Source organism: Lutjanus erythropterus, chromosome 22 (genome assembly GCF_056507025.1).
Source record: "Lutjanus erythropterus isolate fLutEry1 chromosome 22, fLutEry1.hap2, whole genome shotgun sequence".
Taxonomy (NCBI): domain Eukaryota; kingdom Metazoa; phylum Chordata; class Actinopteri; order Lutjaniformes; family Lutjanidae; genus Lutjanus; species Lutjanus erythropterus.
This window is the reverse complement of record NC_139338.1, coordinates 6,258,026-6,278,783: the sequence shown is the minus strand read 5'-3', so window position 1 is coordinate 6,278,783 and position 20,758 is coordinate 6,258,026. Positions and strand designations below refer to the sequence as shown.

The 20,758-nt window shown below is 39.3% G+C and overlaps 1 protein-coding gene across 8 annotated transcripts in view; it reads right to left on the bottom strand.

Annotated features, from left to right (window-relative positions):
- osbpl8 (oxysterol binding protein-like 8) overlaps positions 1-20,758 on the bottom strand; it is a 117,301-nt gene that overhangs the window by 39,732 nt on the left and 56,811 nt on the right. For 5 of the 8 annotated variants that reach the window (XM_084710612.1, XM_084710615.1, XM_084710614.1 and 2 more), the window contains 2 exons: positions 13,207-13,243; positions 10,736-10,912 (listed from right to left, as the gene is read on the bottom strand). In XM_084710612.1, coding sequence (XP_084566738.1) covers positions 10,736-10,912; positions 13,207-13,243 — 214 coding nt within the window. The remainder of the gene's footprint in view (positions 1-10,735; positions 10,913-13,206; positions 13,244-20,758) is intronic. The other 3 variants (XM_084710617.1, XM_084710618.1, XM_084710620.1) reach the window with 1 other exon arrangement.

The window sequence follows — 20,758 nt, the reverse complement described above, 5'->3', positions numbered from 1 at the left end:
GCTGATGAGGAGCATGTGATATGATAGAAAGCTGTAGGTCAGCTTGTGTTTAGCTTGTTCTCATTGGCTGCTTAATGGTTTTATACATTAGTCTTTGCTATAAAGAAAAAAAAAAAAAACTCTGTATCAGAATCCAACCCTATACACTGCAGCAAGGCTTATTTTCTGTAGGAGGACAAGCTTGCAGTTTGGAAAACACAGTCCATTTCCCACACTGCTGTGAAGTGGGTTCACCACCGTGAAAGTCAGATGCAATATGTACTGGTGCATGTAGGCACTCTGGTCTAAACTCTGTAAAGGGGAACTCCATCAAAATGAAAGGCTCTTTGTTGTTTTACTGGCCTACAATGAACACAAGTTGTTAACAAATGTTCCCTTAAATAGCCATGAAATGTCCCTTTATAACGCTGAATTTACATACCCTCCCCTTCTCTAATCACACTATTCTCTTGTCTTCATCACCCAGGTTATACAGCTTGTAAACCGTGACAGCAAGGCTCCAGACTGTGCGCACACACACACACACACACACACACACACACACACACAAAACATAAGCTTTGTTGAGGACAGAAGGAAGCACTTTATCACACCAACGCTCAGTTGATCCAAATAAATTCTATTATAGATGTAAACAAAGAAAGCCAATTACTTTCACTCAATACATCTTCATATTGTCATATTTGCTATTTACAATATTCAGCTTTTACAGGATCAGATTCAGTGTCACATGGAAAAGGCTCCGGTGTGGTGGCAGGGGTCACTGAGTGCTGCATTGAAACGTGCGCTTCTCCTCAGCACAGTTAAATCGTGCCTGAACCGAATGCTTTGTCTGTGACCGAGCAGGTAATACTGACTGTAAATTGCTTTGCTGGCAGACATCTGTGACGCACTTAGGACACTGTTTCCTTGAAATGTTATCTCAATGGTCCAAACCCAGCTGTGCTTTTAGGAACAAATGTTCCCCAGACAAGTTATATTTTGATATGTTTCAGATGCCCTTTGGACAGTGAGTTCTTTTGCATTCTTTAAGTAGCCAGTTGGAGCTTTTGACTTGAAAAAGGAAAACTTGTTAAGTTGCTGTGCTAAAAAGCTGGAAAAGATAGTTGAGGCCATCAGCAGTATTATTTTTTGTGAATGAAAACTATGACTAAATATGTTCATCATGACTGTTCTTCTTCGATGAGGCGATGATGAGATGGCAAAGACTAAACACTAACTGCAATCAACATGCAATATTGTTGATGAAAAAAAAAAACAAGAATAAAAATATCAAAATATCACTTAATTGTCAGTGACAAAAAAGAAACAAAGACGCCCCCCCCCCCCAATGGAACAGTTCTATTTAATCTGCTGCGCACGCCATATCAGTACTACACTAGCATCACTAGGGCTGGGCATCTGCAATATCTCTAACAAATTGATTGAAATAACCCTGTACCAAGAAGTATCGAAACTTCTCCAGTCAAATGATACCTGGATTTAATCCTTTTTGTACCCAGATCTAGAAAAAATGACTATTTGGTTTAGTCACTAAAATGTTCAAAAGTATGGCTATATTACATGCCTGTGGTGTCTGTTAAATGCATAAAACGTGGAAGGACTATTTCAGGAAAAACAGTGAACATGACTAACATGATGAAGCAAGAATACTTTAAGGTACTAGTATTGTAATTTTCTAACAATACCCTGGGCAGCACAAAACGAGCAGAGTCAGTACTCTGCTGCAGGTAACTTAGATCAACTACAGAAAGTAAGTTAAAGTTAACAGTGACAACAACAAAGCTTGGTAGAGAAAGAAACAAGATGATATGTGGGCCCATTTTCATTACAATGAGGTTGAGAAGAAAAAAATGAATGCATTGCTTTATCAGAAGAGAAGCAATGTAGTCATGAAACAGCTGCTAAAAATACCACAAACCTTAGGAGGAACAATAAGGCTCACCACAGCCAACTACTAAGACAAGTGACAAGACAGTGTGCCTTAAAAAAGGATTCTGCAAGGCCACCAGTGGTTACTGTATCTCTGGAGAAATTAATAGGCTTGGCATTCGGCCTGTTGTTTGAAACCCAGTCTGCAAGGCATGTTGTCTGCTGTTGATCCTAGCACAGTCCACTGGCATCTTCCTTTCAGCTGACCTGTCCTATTTTACATTTCATTCTCTCATTTCAGACCTTTAAAAACTTATGCCATTCAGCTGGCATCATACCAAACCTGCTGCCAACTGTCCATGGAGACATTTCATCCAAGGTAGCTCAGGGACATAAACAGTGTAATCCCCTCCAAAACAACTGTCCCTCAGCTAACTGATGAATCTTAAAACTGATAAATCTGCGACTCTGCTTGCCTTTCTCAAGTGTGCTTTAATTAACACAGGTAATTAGGCTGTTCTGGATGTATAATTCAGTTCCCAGACCTAATTAACCTGCTTGCAGAGGAAAAGTCCATTTCTGCTGCTCCGATGGCATTTGAGAGGCACTTGAGAAACATTTGCTAAGTATAGTCATCATCTGGGTCATTTTTAAAGTTATTTCCAGTGAAGCTGGGATTGACTCTTGTTAATAAGTACTGACTCTGGCAAATCCTAACCTCACCACATTCACTGACTGAACAAATGGCCATGGCTTTAACCTACTGTAAACACTGTGTCCGATTTCAATCATTCAATCCTGCCTTTTGCCTTCCAGTGAACACGGTTTTTGCCCTCTAGATTCCCAGCAAACATATACTCCATATTTTGCTTTAAACAGGAGGGAATAAAACATCCATATATGTAAGTTTTATCCACCCTTCTCTACAAAGTGTTCCTGTCACAGGGACATGCAAGACCATTAAGTCTACAAATGTGAACATTGTTTGAGTATCAGCTCTTTGGCTTGACTGGCTGGATGAAGTTACCTGTGCACCACGTCTACCTGCTCTAGTAGTCATGTGTATCGGGTGAGCTGGTGTCAGGTGTAAGTCCTGCCATGCAAAAACAGGCCTGTACAGGGGTGAGGATCTGTAGCTGCTCTGTGGAGCAGTAACCCAACACAGGCAGATAGTTAAATTTGCATCCTTAGGAATTACATTTCAGACAAAATACTGTTCCAAGTTTTATTAGACATGCTAGTGGCTCTTTAGATGGCAATATTAGTCGGTCAGTCAGTCTGCTACTTTGGCTGGTATTTTGGTACTTTGGATGTGCGTAGGCTCTGTGTGGATATCTGTGCACCACCAATTTGTTAGAACAGCGAGGACTTGTACACATGGCTACTTAACCAATCCTGTAGATGCCTATTTACTGCAAGTGTGGAGTGTGTCCTCGAAGTGGACTCTAGATATTGGTATTTAGAATTACTACTAGGTTATTGGTGTCCATAGCTGTCTGTGTATGCATCTATTCTGAAGTACATTTCAGGCCTTGTTCGTTTTTCCTTGAGTGCCATCACAAGTTTGAACTTTGTGGTTGTGAGTGAAATATCTCAAACCGTTGGGTTGCCACAAAATTTGATATAGCCATTCATGTTGCCCTCATGATGAATTAAAACAACTTTGGTACTCCTCTGACTTTCCCTCTGGTGCCATCCAGGGTTCCTACACATTTCAAAATTCCAGGCTCAAATTTCCAGACCTCTCAGTAGATTTGTCAGACCATATTTCACATCTAGCTTTCTTCTCCCATTTTGAATCCTTAGCTAACAAGGCTTTTTATTTGGGATTGTCAAACCAGCCCTTGGAAAGCTTTTACTCACTTACCCTTCAATGACTGAAAACCCTCTCCTTTTTACTTTATTCTGAAGTTGTTTTTTTTTCATTCTTATCCAGTCTTGGAAGTGAGTGGAATCTAATTTCATACTGCATAGCAACCCTAAGCATGGTAAATATTATTTCTGATAAAGAGCAGCATGTTGGCATCAATATTGTGAGCATGTTAGAATGCTGATGTTAGCATTTAGCTCACCTAAGTACAGTCTCAGACTCCTGCTAACATAGCTGCAGACTCTCAGTCATATTTATCCAGCACACTTGTCATTACATAAATAAACTACAGCAAGTTTCCCTGGCCAGATGCAAACTTTCTTAATAAGATGCCTTCAAGCCACGGTGTGTGATAGCTGAGAACAAAACAAAGCCTTCTGAGCTGATAATCTCTTTTGCTTTCATTTGTTATCCACAAGAAACATTTTCATCATAAAACACATGGGAAGACAAGTGTCAGAATCACTAAAGGACAATAATTTTGCCTGGTAGTCAATCATAAAATTTTAAGTAAATAAAATATTTTAACAGGACAGTAAAACTGCCTTAGAAGTCACATGTCAGGCAAACATGACAACACTGCAGACAAACTATGACATAGCAACCAATGAGCTGGGATACATCTGATACCAGATACCAGATACGCAGTGCAAGTGATACCTACACTGCAGACAGTAGGTCACACGCAGACAGACATATCTAGTCTTACATAAAGGCTACAAGGAGACCCTGTAAGCCTGGGATTAGCTGCGCAACAAAGAGGCTTTTTGAACACTGGCCTACAAGCATCTTCTGCTGTATTCCTCTCCTCTGAGACTCACTGGAAAAACAGTCAGGCACTTTGAAGGATGGAAGAATCATGGGGCTTGTTTCTTTCCACATGACGACTCTGGTGTGCAAAAGGCTATTTTACATATGGTGGTGTGATCTTCATTCTGTCCTCACAAGAGACACCTCACATACAACAACGCACACATTCAAATGCATGTTACAGAAAACTACAAGACTGCACAGATCAGAAACTGTCACTAGGGCAGGAGGTGGGAACAGGGATGTGAAGCTGTTGCTTTAGCTGAAACACGACCAAGCACTAGCCTGTGAACTGGCACTACTTCATACTGTACCTCCGCTCCTTCAGGCTAAAACTGAAGTGTCCCAAGGTCAAGTTGACAGGAATCTAATCGCCCAAATCATGCTAAAATCCCTCCTATTTTAGATCCAAGTTGTATCAGTCCAGACAGGCCTTCGGCCGTCCGAGTAGGACTCAGGCCCTAAGGCTGATATATTCTCCATCTTCTTCGTCCTGTCCTCCTTTACTTCCACACTTCGTTATCTACAGTGCATATCTCCGTTGTCAAGCCACGTTCCGCTTAGCTCTCAGGCCTCCCAGGGCACAGCCAATCACTGGATGAGAGTGTGGGCGGAAGAAGGAACGCAGGATTGGCAGTGGCTGAGGGTGCTGATAAGACCAGCCCACTCCATGTTGTTAACTCCGTCTGACGGAGCATAATCCCTGAGGCTGAGCTTAAATCCATGATGACCCCACCTGCTCTCTCGCTCTTGCACTCCCTTGCCACTCCGTTCAACTCACTCCCCTTCAATTTATACATTCTTCATCTCTCCATTTCCTCTTTGTTTTTAATCTCTTTCTCAATTCTCTCACTATCTTATTCTCCTCATTACATCATTTCCTCTGCCTGCATCACTCTCATTCTCCACATCCCTTTTTCAGCTCTCCAGCACAGGCAGATTTTCTGTTTACCTGGAAAGAGGACACCGAGTCAGTGAAATGCGGTTAAAGCGAAGCTTCAAAGCCGATTGAAGAAGCCTCACCAAACAGCCTCCTGAGTTTATTTTTGATCTTAGTGAGTCACAAAGTAAAGAGGGCTCACTTGGCAGGTGGACTACAGACACCAGAGTTTGTTTGGGCGTATGTGATGATGCAATAAAACTCAGATTAAACTAAATAGTCCAAACAACTGTCCAGCTGCATTATGAAAGCCGTCTGAATTATGGACTAGTAAGACACAACATTTTACTATAAATAACAGTACTCTCTATTAGTGTTGACCAACATGATGAAATGGAACGGGTCTGTATGTGGGTCTGTCCTTCGATTTTCTTGACAACTGTTCCTCCAACCAACTTTACACTTGGTGGGTGTATTGCTGAGGCCCCAAGAAGTGCAATGTTGAGTCTGAAGATGTTTGGATGTGCAGTTCTAGAAAAAGCTGCAAGAAGCAACACTGGAGGCCAAGTATTCCAGCCGCTCCAAACACACATTTTGTGAACCAGCACTGCACTATTTTGATTGATATCTGAGAGTCAAAAACTAAATAATGGTATATTGAAACTCTAACATTATCAACACAAAATCTGAGGAAAAGGATATTGCAACAAGAGCTAAAGAATTATTAAGTGTTACTCCATAGTAATTATAGGTCAGACAATGGCTGTTGCACAATGAGTTGGAACTTTCAATCATGTTACCACAACCCAATTAATGTTATGAAAAAAAAACACAGTATAGTATAGTAGATATTTCAGACCCTCCAGGAAGTTTCGATATTGTGATCACAATCATAAACACAAATTCTACTTATCCCTGTGAATTCTGCTCAACCTTGCAATTTTGTCCAATCACTGCAACTTTCCTGCAAATCTGACCAATCATCACAGCTTCTCGCAAGTTCCACCAATCATAGCAGTCCTGCTCGCAAACATCATACATGTCTGTTTCAATGCTTTATTATTTAATGTTTTTTGGAATTTTTTAAACTTTATATTATTTTGTCAAGTGTACTGAAGTTTTGTCATTGTTTATTACCTTTAATGCTCTGTGCACTTTTAGTTTTTTTTTAATTTTGCGAGAACAGAAAATTTGCAGTTGTGTTCTATGTATCCCAATGTTTCATTATGTGGAAAACCTGATAATGATGCCAGGTCCTTCTTTGAAGGCCAGACAGGGGGAATCTGATTACTGCTCTCTTTACTCCATGTAAACAAGGGATTTAGAGAGTGACAGCTTGTTGCTTGAATATGACAAAGTCAGTTCAGTCGGAGGCCAGGCACTTCTAGTTAGGTTACAATCTTATGTGATTATGTTTTAACAGAACTTATGAGAATTAACCTCTAGCAATCATGCTTGTCATTTACTGAACAGCAAACAGTTACTAAAACGAGCTATGGCAAATAACTGGGGAAAAATCTTTGTGATCAATCTTCACACCTTAGCTGTGAATTTTCACACAACTCCTACGATCTTCTTCTCCATTTAGAAATGGTGTCAGTGCATCACCTCGTGCTTCTGAGGTCTTAATATAACAATATAAAGTCTGAATATACAAGGGAACGCCCTGTAACAATCTCACTCATGTGACTGCAGCCATCAAACTAAAACAAAAATGACTGGATCTTTAAACATCCATCAAGAAAAACAAATCGAGGCATTCAACGTCATCACTTTGACGCAAGACTAAGGGCTAGCTGAAGTAAAAATCAGTTGCCATGGTTACCCATTTTGGGCTGCAGGGAGATGAGGGTCAGAGAGAAGCTTTCATGCTGTCTTACTGACTCGTGTTTCACAGATGCAGCTATGCTTAGAGGGTTGCTGGACAGACAACAGCCACTCCTGCTGCTGTATCTTGCTTACAGAATACAATCAAAGGAAGCTATTTATCAAGGAATAAAGACTTCTTTCATTTCATTACCCTGATGGTCTTCAACTACTATGTCTGTGTGCAGTGCATGAAAAGGACAGGTCTGATTCTGGATTAATAACTACCCACACACACAGAGGTCTGATGCAATATACCCAGAGACTGGACGGCAGTTAAACAGAAGAAGCTTTTTATGGAAACTGCCACAAGTGGTTGCTGTTATTGTTGATGTTGTTGTATGCACACTTACAAGTGTGTGAGTCCAGTGACAAGTCAAACAGTGTATTTATGCATGTATGAATGCATTTATTTATTTATTTATTTACTGTGTGTATTTATGTATTTCCATGTTAAGCTTACTCCCTCCTGTGGCAGGAAGAAGGCTTACAGGCCCTTTTTAAAATGGGGAAACAACAGCATGCTGTTACCTTAAATGTATTAATGCAAATGGTTTAAACTTGTTGTGATAATAAATGATGGAAAACTAGAGCTACCCAAATGTGTCTCACAAGTTTCACAACCAAATCTAAAAGCAACATTCGAGCATTGATGAGTCACATTTAAAATTAGACACTTTGATTATTAGGTCAGGTGTCTGCGGTTTTAGATTGGAGAAGTACTGCAGTGCTGCAGAGATGCCCTGGCCTACAAATCTAACAATTTACAATTTTATTTTGCAGACACTGAGAGCCGATACAACACAAGCAAAGATCTAGTCAGGAGAGAACAACACGAGTAATGAAAGGCTTCAAAGTTAAAATCTGGTTCTCCAGATGATGTCCAGATGTCTTTCTTTCATGCAGACCCTAACAAATCTCACATCATCATGATTTTACTAGTTTTTTTCCAGTGAAAATGAAAATTGTAATGCAAACATGATCATTTCCACTAACTGCAATACCGGTCAAAATAATCACAGTATGATTTTTTGACTATGAAATTGGTGGAAACTGCCCAACAGCAGGCCAAACACTGTTAATCTAATCTATTTAGTTGAAAGAAAAAAGAAAAAAAAAACAGCTGGTGAGTTTTAAAGGTAGTGCAAAATAAGCTTTGAACTAAACAGGCGTGCAGTTCACTAACCACTGCAGAGAGTCCACAAGAGGGCGCTGTAACACAAGAACCAAGTACAGGCAGTATAAGCTGTGATGTAAGACCCCAGCCAAATCTACCCTTGAGCTTATTTCTAGACAGTTACACTGGACATCCTTTATTTGGTTTGTTCCTAATCTGTGGTTTGGGGATTTTTTTGTCGTATGATGATCATTACATCACAGTGAGTGCAGACAAAACAACATTAGCAGATTTCCGACCTCAAAGCCAGATTCTGATGACCTCTTGAGTCGACAGAGCTAAAAGGTTGAGGGTAACGGGCTTTTGTAGAGCAACATCAATGTGGCGGCGAACGTGGTCTGTATTCATGATGTACCACAAAGTACACCTGCTGATTTACATTTATTTATTTTTGCCTTGTGGGTCAAACACCCCAGCTGTAATGTTTCTGAGGTTAGAATCCCTCAACACAAAGTGTTTTACAGCATATACTGTAAGAAATTCTATATCACAGAATTACAAAAGCGGCACAAAAAGAGAAGATATAAATCTGACCATCCTACAGCAGGTTTATGACTGTGCAAAGGTACAGAGGCAGGCTGAGAACCACTCATCAAGAGAGTATGAGTCACTGTTCCTCCACCAGGAGTGGCAGGGAAAGGTAAAGGCTAAACATAACGCTGACAGCTGTCCTGGGGCTAGAAACGCACAATGTCACCAGCCCCCTCATAATTGCTTTAGAGTGTTATCTTCAATCTAGAAAAACATAAACCACAGAATAGAAGAACAACGGAAGCAGGATTATAAAGGTTAAAAGACTGAGGATATTTGTCGGTCTCTTTGGTGTTCAGTGGTGCATACAGTGAGTGAGTGTGCCTTGTAAGTGTGTATCTGGGTCTTTGATAAAGCATGTTTACAGTTTAAGCATGTAGCTATTGTTCTTATCTTGTCATACGTTCAGCGAGCATGTGAGAGTTTAGTGGCTTGCCACTGCTCGGTGAGATATGTGACTGCTGCTGCTGCACTGATACATTTTCAGTCTGTGACCTTTCTGTTACGAGACGGACACTCTGATCATTCAGCAACCAATTAATATTCATGTGTTTTATCAGGACAATTGCTGCCTCATCACATAGCAGAAAATGTTAGGAGATTCATAAATTAGATGACTGGGGAATACCAAGAAATTGAATTCCATGCACATCTGTCATGTACGAAATGTCCAGATTAGGGAGGGATTAGTCTCCCTGAATTGCTCATAGACTTCTAAAGAAATTCTACAGAACCTTAGCTAAACAGCAGTAACTGTGGCAGCTAGTGGCAATTATGAAATAATAGTAAATGTTAAAATGTAATTGTTTGTTGCCATTTAATGTTTGCTGAAATTAGCCTCCATAAACTACAGGTCACTTCAGACTGAGTAATGCCACATTCATGTGATGTTGGAATAATCAGAAAAATGAGTTCCCAATTCTGTGAACGCTCCCTCAACAACTCGGAAAGTCTGTGAAACTTTTAATACATGACTTGCAAAGTTGTTGTTTGTTCAAGTCATATACGCAGAAACATGGCAGGCGAAAGCAAATGTCTGATAACGTTTTATTAATCCACAAATTGCATACCAATTTTTTGCTCACATGTAATTTGTAAGATGGAATGAGGTCAAAACCATTAGTTACTGCCAATGTAGAGTGGTCAAGATTAGTTATTAATTAGCATTAACCCTGATAACAAGTCAAGTAAACCAATATTTTAAGGGTTTTAGGGATTGGACTGGTGCAGCCTGATCACACCGAAGTCAACTGAGCTCAGGAAATCCAAGGAGCACATGAATGCAGCATAAGACTGTAGAAGCAAAACTGCTGACAGTGTGGTTTTATTATTTATGAGTATAACTACTCATTTGAAAGAGATCAAATGTGTTATTTCAATTAAAACAGATTTTGACTTTATTGTAAAATACCTAAAGGAGAGAATTTATTGTATGTCTGTAAAAAAAAAAAGTTCCAGAAATGTACATTACACTTAATTTACCATGACGACAAGCACATTAACAGTAAACACTAGAAAATTAATGATGCAAATGGGCAGAAAGTCTTACTTCTTACTAAAATATAGAAAAATATGTGTACTTTTGTGCAGGTAATTTACTTATAAATGATAAATCCATGAGGCGCAATATAATACTGAATGAATCAAAGCTGAACTACAATAAAAGTCTGAGTTATTTGAAACTTTGGCTGTATGCAGTAAACTGTGGAGTGCAAAGGAAGTCTCTTACCGTGGCTGTAGCTGACCCCGGGGCTGAGGGTGGAGGGGGTGGCCACGTGCTCCCTGTTGGGCGTTTGGAGGCCTGCCTCCTTCTCCCTCTCCCTCTCCTTGTCCCGCTCCTTCACCTGGCGCTGGCTCATCCTGCCTGGGGTCAGAAGGACGGTGTCATCACCGCTCACTATGGCAGCTACAGACAGACAGACAGAGAGAAGGAGACGGGGAGGGGAGAGATGAAAAGGAAGGACATGAGAGACCATCTTACATCAGATCAGAGAACATCTACAGACAGCCCTCTTGTGGAGCATCTGTTACGTGCAGCCTTCTGTTTCATAACACATTTTGATAACTTATGTAACGTTTGTTTTCATCCAGGTCTTATGATTGGAAAAAGAGGTGTTTCATGAGTGCTGATAAACTCAATATGGGTCCTTGTCACTTATCACTCCACCTTGTTTACCTGGTGCTAATGAAGCACGCAGGCATGTTTTTCCGAGGCAATGGGCGTGCGCTTTGGTTTGGCAGAGGACCAAAATAAATGTCTGAAATTAAAACATGTATTTTATCTTTTGTGAACAAGACATTCCCTGAATTGGTTTTACAGCAACCCCTAATAAAGTCATACCAACTAAACATAGCTCACATCTGAATACGAGATTTTGGAATTATTTCTGACATGTAACGTCTTGGGTTTATCAAATTGAGACACATTCGGAACATAAAAGGCTTCCAACAACTGAAGACAGATTAGATATTCTGCGAGCCAAACACAGCACTACTCTGCTTGAGCCAAAATATCACTTTATTTCCTTGATTGCTTTTGAGCTAAAATGAGGGAATCTGTTGGTCTTTTATGGTTTTTCAGACCAATTAATTTATTTTAATTAGGGAGTGAATGCTGGAGCCAGTATGAGTTTGAAGTCCTTCTTAGGGTGACTGGTTGGCAACTTCCTTCTACATTCCTCACATTTTGAACATTTCTGTCCTTACAGCGGCTGCACTGTGCCTGATCTGTTGGGCTTCAAAGACTGTCGGCTCACAAATTCTTTTTATTCTCATTAACTGGCAAGGACTTAAATCAATGACCTTTTATGTTCAAAATCTTTCTAGTTAAATTCATATTGAAGTGGATTTTTCTTACAATATTCATTCAATTTTAATCAAGGTAATTCATTAACATTACACAGCAGAGGGTTGCACAACCAAATGAGAGTTGTAGTTCCTTCATGCTACATACAAAATACAGCATATATATATGGTTAATTAATACAATTTAGAAAAGTCACCTTTTCCTGACATTTTATAGTCAAACAACTAATCGGTTGATTGAGAAAATAACTGACAGATAAGGCTTATTGACAATGAAAATAATTATTAGTTGCAGTCCTATTCACATCTCTTCAGTTTGTGAAACGTGTCACTACCTGGCAACGGGCTCATACGGCACACATACCCCTGTTTGGTAATCTGTAGTGCTGTTAATAACCAGCTGTATTATAACAGGTATTCATGTAAAAACTGAACAGCTCTTGCTCATCAACTTTCTCATCAAAATTCTCATCAGTTGTTCATAAATAGGTCTGCAATTGTTGTTAAAAAGTCATTTTAATTATGACTTGAATTCAAAATTCAGTAGATTGAGTAATCGTCTTTTTAACTACGAATCTGCCAGCCTCTAAATCCTTCACTGGGAACAGGTTCTATGTTATGCACACAGACAAACACATATGGTAACAAAGATACTATATAATCCAGCTCATAATCCAGTGATGTCAGTGTCTGTCTACCCTATCAGACAGCAGTGTGTGTTCAGAAGCTGGGCTGTTGTGGGCGTGTGCTGTCAGTGCAGCTGTGTACATGTGTGTGTGCTCTTGTGGGCATGGTTACACCACATATATACACTAACACGCTTTCCCAGCAGGCACCATTCAGGTGGTGACAGCAGCAAAGAGGACAGTACATCACATATACTGTACGTGATGACTCACTTTCTCAAAATAAACTGCCAACCCACACATGTTACAGTAGAGTTTAAAGGTTTGAATTAGTGGTAAAAACACTCAAAAGAAGGTACCATGGGAATTTTTTTTACAGTCTACATGGCTTGAAAAACCTTGAAGTACAAAGAAAGCCCCAAACAAAATTAGCGTTAAAGAGACTTTATGCAAATCCTGCTCCATGACAAACTGCAGTTAATGGTTTATTAATGAGGGTGGCCCTTTGCTGGATAAACGGAGGTCCTAGCAGAGCACTTAAAATTACCATTAAAAGTTCAAGAACAGTTTAAATAGACAATGCCATGGAAAATAAACACATTTAAAAGAACATCTGTGGAAAATTGTAGGAAAATTACTATTCATGTTTCGCCTTACTATAAACACACACAGTACTTTATGTTCTATCAGCCCCCAAATATCAGGCCTGGCCCTTCCTCTGACTGTGTACACTGCCCTCAGCCCTTCCTCTGAAAGGTCACTGGCTTACCGGAGGTGGCATGGTGCTCTCTCAACTCTGCATGGTGCTAGCAGGAGAAAAGGGTGGAGACCGAAAAAGAAAAGTACAAGAGAAAGGAGGGGGAAAAAAAGGTGATGATTGGGAAACACAGAGAGAACAGAGAGCGAGAGGGATTGAAAAAAGTGTGTCCAAGATTTTGGATGAAGATTAAAGGGGGGGAAGAGGGGCGTCCACCATGTGTTGTTGACCAGATGTTGGCAGTAGTAGGTTTTTGCGTGCAGCAGGATGGGCGATAGTGGGCAGCATCAGCAACAGCAGCAGCAGTGGGAGAAGCCGCAGCCACACAGGACGACAACAAACAATGAAAAAAAAAGAGGAGACAAGAGACAGAAAACAAAAGAAAAAACAGACATTAGTTCAACCAAAAATAGAACACGGACATAAGTTGACACATAACTGGCAACAGATTGGGGCAATGGCAGGGATAAGATGGGGGACTGGGTAATGCAAGAGGAGTGAGTGGACTGACACTCTCACGCTACACACAGACACACACTTGTACCAGTTTACCAGAGTAAATGCTTGTATCTCAACTTATGTAACAATTACTGCTGCATCCATCCATAATAACAAAGCAGCACTGAACTATACATGACTACATAACTTTTTATTGTTTAATTTAGTGCTGCAACTTTACCATTTTCTTGCATGGAAACATCTCCACAATGACAATACTACTGTACTGCAGCAGCAGGTATAATGTTAAAAATGTATTATTTTATGATATATTATTTATTATATTTCTATTATTATTATTTATTATTGTTTAGCGTATTAACATACAAACATTTGTTTTCTATTTTCTTATATTATATCTTATATTTTGTTTCTATGCCTGTCTTTTTAACAGTTGAGGGTTCTGGTAAAATGCAGGCTATATAAGGACGTCATATCAAAGGGTGCAAGATATATATTTTTTTTGTATTAATCTGACTTGCCAGGATAACTTGTATTTCATAGTTATTAACAATTTGCTGCAATTTGAGAACGTGTTACAGTACAGGAGACAGCAGAAACAGCAGACTTGCACACCAACATATCTAGGCTACTGTATGTGAAAGCAAGAACAACTGCTTCATGATCAAAGAGTTTTAATCACACTGACACTTCTGTCTGACATTTGCACGGCAAGTTTAACCATTCCATTTGGTTTGATTGGCTCTCTTGCACGGCATATGTGAACTGAAAATATTCCATTAAAGTGGCAGAGCATCATTTCAGTACGCTCCCTCAGCACTACACCAATACAAATTTGTTACACCAAACACAAAATTCAATGACGATTAGTGATTACTTTCATAGCCAGTTAATCAGTAGATTATTTTCTCGATTAGTCGATTGATAGTTGTTTGTCTAAGAATGTCAGAAAATGGTGAAAATTGTTGATCAGTGTCCCTAAAGTCCAAGATGACATCAGCAAATTTCTTGTTTTGTCCACAACCCAAATACATTCAGTTTACTGTCCTAGGGGCTTTTCACAGTGCATTTTGACCCAGGTTAGGACAGCAGTTAGCCACAGGCTACGAGAGCTGTTAGCCCTCGGCTTAAAGAGCTTTCACACTGGCACGATCCTGGAACATTCCAAAGTCGGCTAACCCTGACTTAAGCCTCAGGCTAGTTGGCCTGCTCTGGAGCGAGGTTAGCCCTGAGTTTGAGGGCTTATCCCCTGAAAATTGACTAAACCCAGGGCTAAAAGCTGCCAGTGTGAAACGGGGCTAAAAGATCAGAAGAAAATAATCAGCCAGGTTAACACAAAACTCCTGTGTGGGTGTACAGAAGCTTTAACCCGGAGCTAGAAGAAGGGCAGTGTGAATCATATAGCTGTGGGCTTAGCTTAACCCTCAGTTTTTTCTTACAAAATTACTCAAAGAATTAATCAACTATCAAAGTAGTTGGCAATTAATTTAATAATCAATTAATAATTCAATAATCATTAAAGCTCTACATTAGTCATGCCAGTATTTGATCATGAACCAAAGACTTTGACAAATTTAAACTTTCAACAGAACTTCAGCACAATCCATTCAATAGTTGTTGAGACATTTCATTAAAATAGTACACATTTCCATTTAATGTTTTTTTTTATCTCTTGCAATTTATAAAGAAGCCAGCGTTCTTATTGGCCAGATGTTGCCCCCCCCCCCCACACACACACATATACTCCACCTGTTCCTGTGCACAGCAGAGGGCAGAAGCACTTCACAGTTGTCCAAAAAAAAAAAAAAGAATCCAATCATGTTTGCTCACTGTGGCTTTTGTCCATCCTGCACGCAGTAACCACACTGGTTCAGTTCAGTCACACTTCCAATCATCTCCCTGTCACACACTGCGAACCATTCCAAAATTTTCTGTGCATCCTCCAGAGGACATGTGGTTCCCATTAACACTTACATGGAACTGGCCTTTTAACAAGATCCTAATTAACACATGATAGCAATCCATACGTGCAGCGGACAGCACGGTAAACTGACGTCACAGTCATACCTGGAACAACACCGGGTTGCTCTAATCTCCAGTCAGACGAAACACAACCGTGGGCAGCTAAGCAAGGAGAAAGACAAAGACAACAATGCCACTGATTGGATATGGCTCTGTTAATCAGGAAGGGGAAACCAAATCGCTCAGTTCTGATTGGTTAGAAACCTCAGAGCCACTGTCTGAGAGGATAGACAACACTAAGAGCTGCTTAAAACAATAAGACTAATGGATTAGGAAACTGTCACTGAGCGTCAGAGGTCACTTAACGAGGCTTTGTGCAGAGGCATCAACACTGTAGTTTTCTAATTTAATCTAGGCTCAGCTCATTTTCTCGCAGCGGGAGACAAAGTTTCACTTTGACCCCTCCCTCTGGGGTTGCAAAACACTGATGTACAGTCACCAGAGCGTGGAGGTCAGAGGAGTTTGTGACTGGAAGGCCAGCAGGATTCCTAGATAGTTTTTCCAAAATGGTACGGGTGCCAATCAGTCTATTTACCTTCAGCCTGTACATTAGAGCCAAATGAATTAATTCTGTTTCAAGTTGTTTCTGTAACAATTATATTCATTATTAATCTATGTTGCTGATCATTTTTTCAAACAATCAATTACATCTTTCATCAGAAAAAAGGTTAGAAATATTGATCAGTGTTCCCAAAGTCCCTGATGACATCCTCAAATGTCTTGTTTTGCCCACAACCCAAAGATATTCACTTTACTGTCAGAGAGGAGTGAAGAAACCAGGAAATATTCACATTAAAGAAGCTGAAATCTTTACTTTTTTATGACGCAAACTGAATAATCAATTATCATAATAGCTGGCAATTAATTTTAGAATCAATTAATAGTCAACTGCAGCTCTACTGTACATTAATGCTGCCATCCAAGATCACAGCCTGATCCCGAAACAATAAATCTTGTCTCAGTCATATTCTCTGTTTGATAAACTCACGGCAGCTGTCGACACTTTCACTGACTGACAGACTGATGTGTGGACCCAGCATGGATTCTCTGTATAAAAACCTCACCTGATGATTAGTGTTGATTAATTATGCAGATGAGTGTGTGGGGGTGGGGAGGAGACTGACAGAGAGACAAAGTGAAGGGCTAAAAATAATCCCAAAGTGTCACTAATACAAAATATAAGTTGTGACAGGCAGCCGGAGAAGAGTTTTATTGGTGCAGTGTGATGAGAGGCACAGTTGGATCGCTACATGTGGCAGGCCTGTATTAGCCTTTGAGAAGCTTTCTTGACTTTAAATTGGCGATCAAGCCATAGAGGCTGGTGGGTGACTTGACTGTAGGGGTCAGGAGGGACATGACAGACCAATCAAACGGGTCTTTTTCTCGTTTAAATTTGACTCATTCGACACTTGCAGACAGGAACGAAACATAGTTTGTTTCATGTTTTGTAAAACCTTCAAGTATTATAAGTAAAGTTCTGTTTATGTTTCTGCCTTTCCAAAAATCTAAGAGGCATTGTGCAAGAGTTCTCACAAAGGCTGATCATGTCCTTTGACATAGATCAGGAACAAACCTCAAACTTTCACTTGCACCTGCCCCAACTGGTCATTTAACAAACCAAGGTCTTTTCCATTAGTAACTTACTGAATGAATGAAAAGGTAGTTACTTATAGATGTGATTACATTGACTGCAAAAGCAAATACACCATTACAATGAAAAAAAGTAGATCTAATAAATTCCACATTCACATTCTTTGTGGTTAACTTTCTTCCAATATTGTTTCACTAATTTAAGCTAATAAAATTGTATAGTTTGGAATCAGGACCTTCAGTATATGAATCAAGTAGCTCATGAAAATAAAATAAGGCAGGGCAAATTTAGAAGGCTACAGCTGTTATTCCACTTTGTCAGATTTATTTAAATTTACATTTAATTAACATTTAGTATCACATCTGACTCAATATCAGCCAATACTGTGTGCAATTAGTTGACTAGTACATTAAAACCTGGTACCCTAGTTACTCAGCACCTAAAATAGGGCTGCAACTAACAATTATTTTTATTGTTGATTAATTGGTTGGATATTTTCTCGATTAATTGATAAGTTGTTTGGTCTGGAATATGGTGAAAAATGATCAGTGTTTCCCAAAACCGTAGCTGAAGTCCTCAAATGTCTTGTTTTGTCCACAACCTGAAGATATTCAGTTTACTGTCATAGAGGACTAAAAAAATATTAAAATTTAAGAAGCTGGAATCAGAGAATTGTTTATTTTTTTTATAAAAAAAAAAAAAATTACTCAAATCGAAAATAGCTGGTGATTAATTTACTAATCAATTAATAATCGACTAACTGATTCATCATTGCTGCTTGAGACTAAACTGAATCTTTTAAATTCAGTGAACTTGCACTTGTTTTTTCAGCTGAAAAAGATTGCAAATTTTCACAGCCTCCAATTAAATGATCCTATTTATTTTATTTAACTAGTTTAAATGCAGGAAAATTCAACCTTGTGACATTAATTTACTTGCATTTAGAGGAAGATCTAGTGTTGAATGAAAAATAAAACCTTTCTAACTGAATCTGATAATATTATAGCTACATTTTATTCACCAACTTTGCATTCAAATGTTAAAATAGTATCAGCACTAACCTCAGTATTCAGTCATTTTAAAGGACTCTTTCCCAGCTCTGCTGTGTGGCTAACAAAGTAGCACACACACACAGCAGGTCTGATTATAGACCCTGGGAAAGATGACAGCTGGCAATTGTGCTGTTCCTTCTAACAAAATCCATCTCCATCTACCTGTCCAATACAACCACATTCTTTTTTTAGACAGACGTTCAGTACCTGCAGGGAGCGAGAGCCAGGTTTCATTTGAGCGTAAACCAAACAGCAGATCCCAGATAAGCTGGACGAGTTGAGCAATCAGTGACAACAGGGTGTGAGTAAATACGATCACAGATATGCATGTATGATTGTCAGACAGACAGAAGTCATGTCAACAACTGACAATTCAGGAAAAAAAGGCTGGAAGTGGCAGGTAATGCTGCAGTACAGGACAGTGAGCCACACTCAGCCTGCTGTGTTTGACTAGGGCGAAGTCAGAGGATGACTCAAAGCAAATAGACCCACAAAGACAGCTCACACAGTTAGATCCTAAAGTAGTCTGTTCTACCATGAAGGACAAAACATAACAGCAATTTAAGGCCCATATTTCAACCTTGACTGCAGATGTATTCATGTATGTTTGTAATTATTACATCACCATTGTACCTAAGAACATGTCTGTGTCACAACATTGTTGATATTTTGTTAGAAGAACTTTGAGGCAAGAATGAGTCGAATGTTTGAGTGCATCTTAACATGAGGGTGAGAAAGTACAAACAAACCACTGTTGTCAATTCATCATCTCAAGGTGTAATGTCATCGTCCAGTTCTCCTTCAGGAGAAAAAAGCTCTTTTTTAAGACTAGGTGACATTTTGCTGTCTGAGTTCGGGGTGGTTTTGTCTGCCTTTTATCTAGCTTTCAGACCAAAGCCGACAGCCTGCTGTGCCGATGAGATGACAAGGACATTGGAGGAGACACACTGAACTAAAACTGAAATATTTCAAGTTTTGTCTGAGGAAGAGACATGCAGCAAAAGCAGAGAGGGGAGTAATGGTGTTAAACCAGATTTCTTTTCCATTTCTGATTTTATCAGCAGCTTGGGAGGTTTCTAGATTTTTATTCCATCTGTACAAGTTGCCTTTAATATTTGTGTTTTTATCATCATATTTTATAGCAATGTTGTCACTTCTTTGCTATTAGTGAACAACTGTAGCTGACAAGCTAACCACTAGTATGCTAGCCAATTGGGAAGATGCTACTTTTTAATCATGCTCAGGTTGCAGAGTGTTGTATTTGCTGCCACACAGAAGGAAAAAAGTCCCCTTTCATGTGATTAAAACAGAGTCTTCTTCACAACAGAGTTGATCCACACTGAAAAGCTAATTTGCAGCATCAAGTTACGCTAAAGACAACTAAAATAGTCTAAAACCTGAGGTCTACATAACGCGGTTCACAGCTGCATAATTTTAAAAATACTCACTAAAACGAAAAGATCTGCATTCTATCTGTATAAGGTATATGAATTTAAGTATTAAGGCAAAATGTACTCAAAGTATCAAAGGTATAAGTACTCATTATGCTGTAAAATGGTCCCTGTCAGTGTTTTACTATTATATATGGCGTTTCTGGATTAATATTACTGCTGTATGTTGCGTTTTACTGCTGTAGTTGTTTAAGGTTGTAAAATGCATGAATATAGCCATTATAATAACCTTATAACATCAAAAGGCTCTCTGAACTAATGAGAGTACTGCTTACTAGTAGCTTGGTTGCTACTGGGACAGCAATTTCACTCAACACATTGAAAATATTTCAGTGTTTGTATCATTGATGCCTGTCTCCCAAACACTATTCCTCTTTTGTGAAACAGTTAGAGGAAGTTAAATAAAATTGGATGGGGCAACACAGCTAATAAGCTAAGACAACTCCCTCCATTTTGGACTCCCCGGCTCTCTGTTCTGTCAACACAGCTTGTTACTGGTCAACAGTGTAAATTTCAGGTTTCTAAAGTTTTGACATGAAAAATTGTCTTGGATTTCAATCACCTTCACAAGTGAATCCGCTGATTGTATTCAACTGATTTAACTGCCTTTATACTGAGTAACTGCCATGTGTCAAAGTTTCCAGCAGTTAGGTTTGATTGCTTTGCTTGAATTGTTATTTTATTTTATTTATTTATTTCCACACTAGCACACAAGTTTTCTACCTTGCATCCACAACTCCCACTTAAACAGGTTTACTACAATAAACTAAGAATTCATAATTTATTTTAATTTTATCAATCCACAGGCAAACTACATAGTGCAATTACTACAAAAATGACACACATTAAAGGGGACAAATACCCATACAGTGTGTGTATATATATATACACAGACACACTGTATTTACCCTCATCTCCTTCAAAGCTTCTGAGCCTTAAACACAGCCCGTTCTCTCTGCCCCTGAAAAGATGAAGAGTGCTTGCGCAGG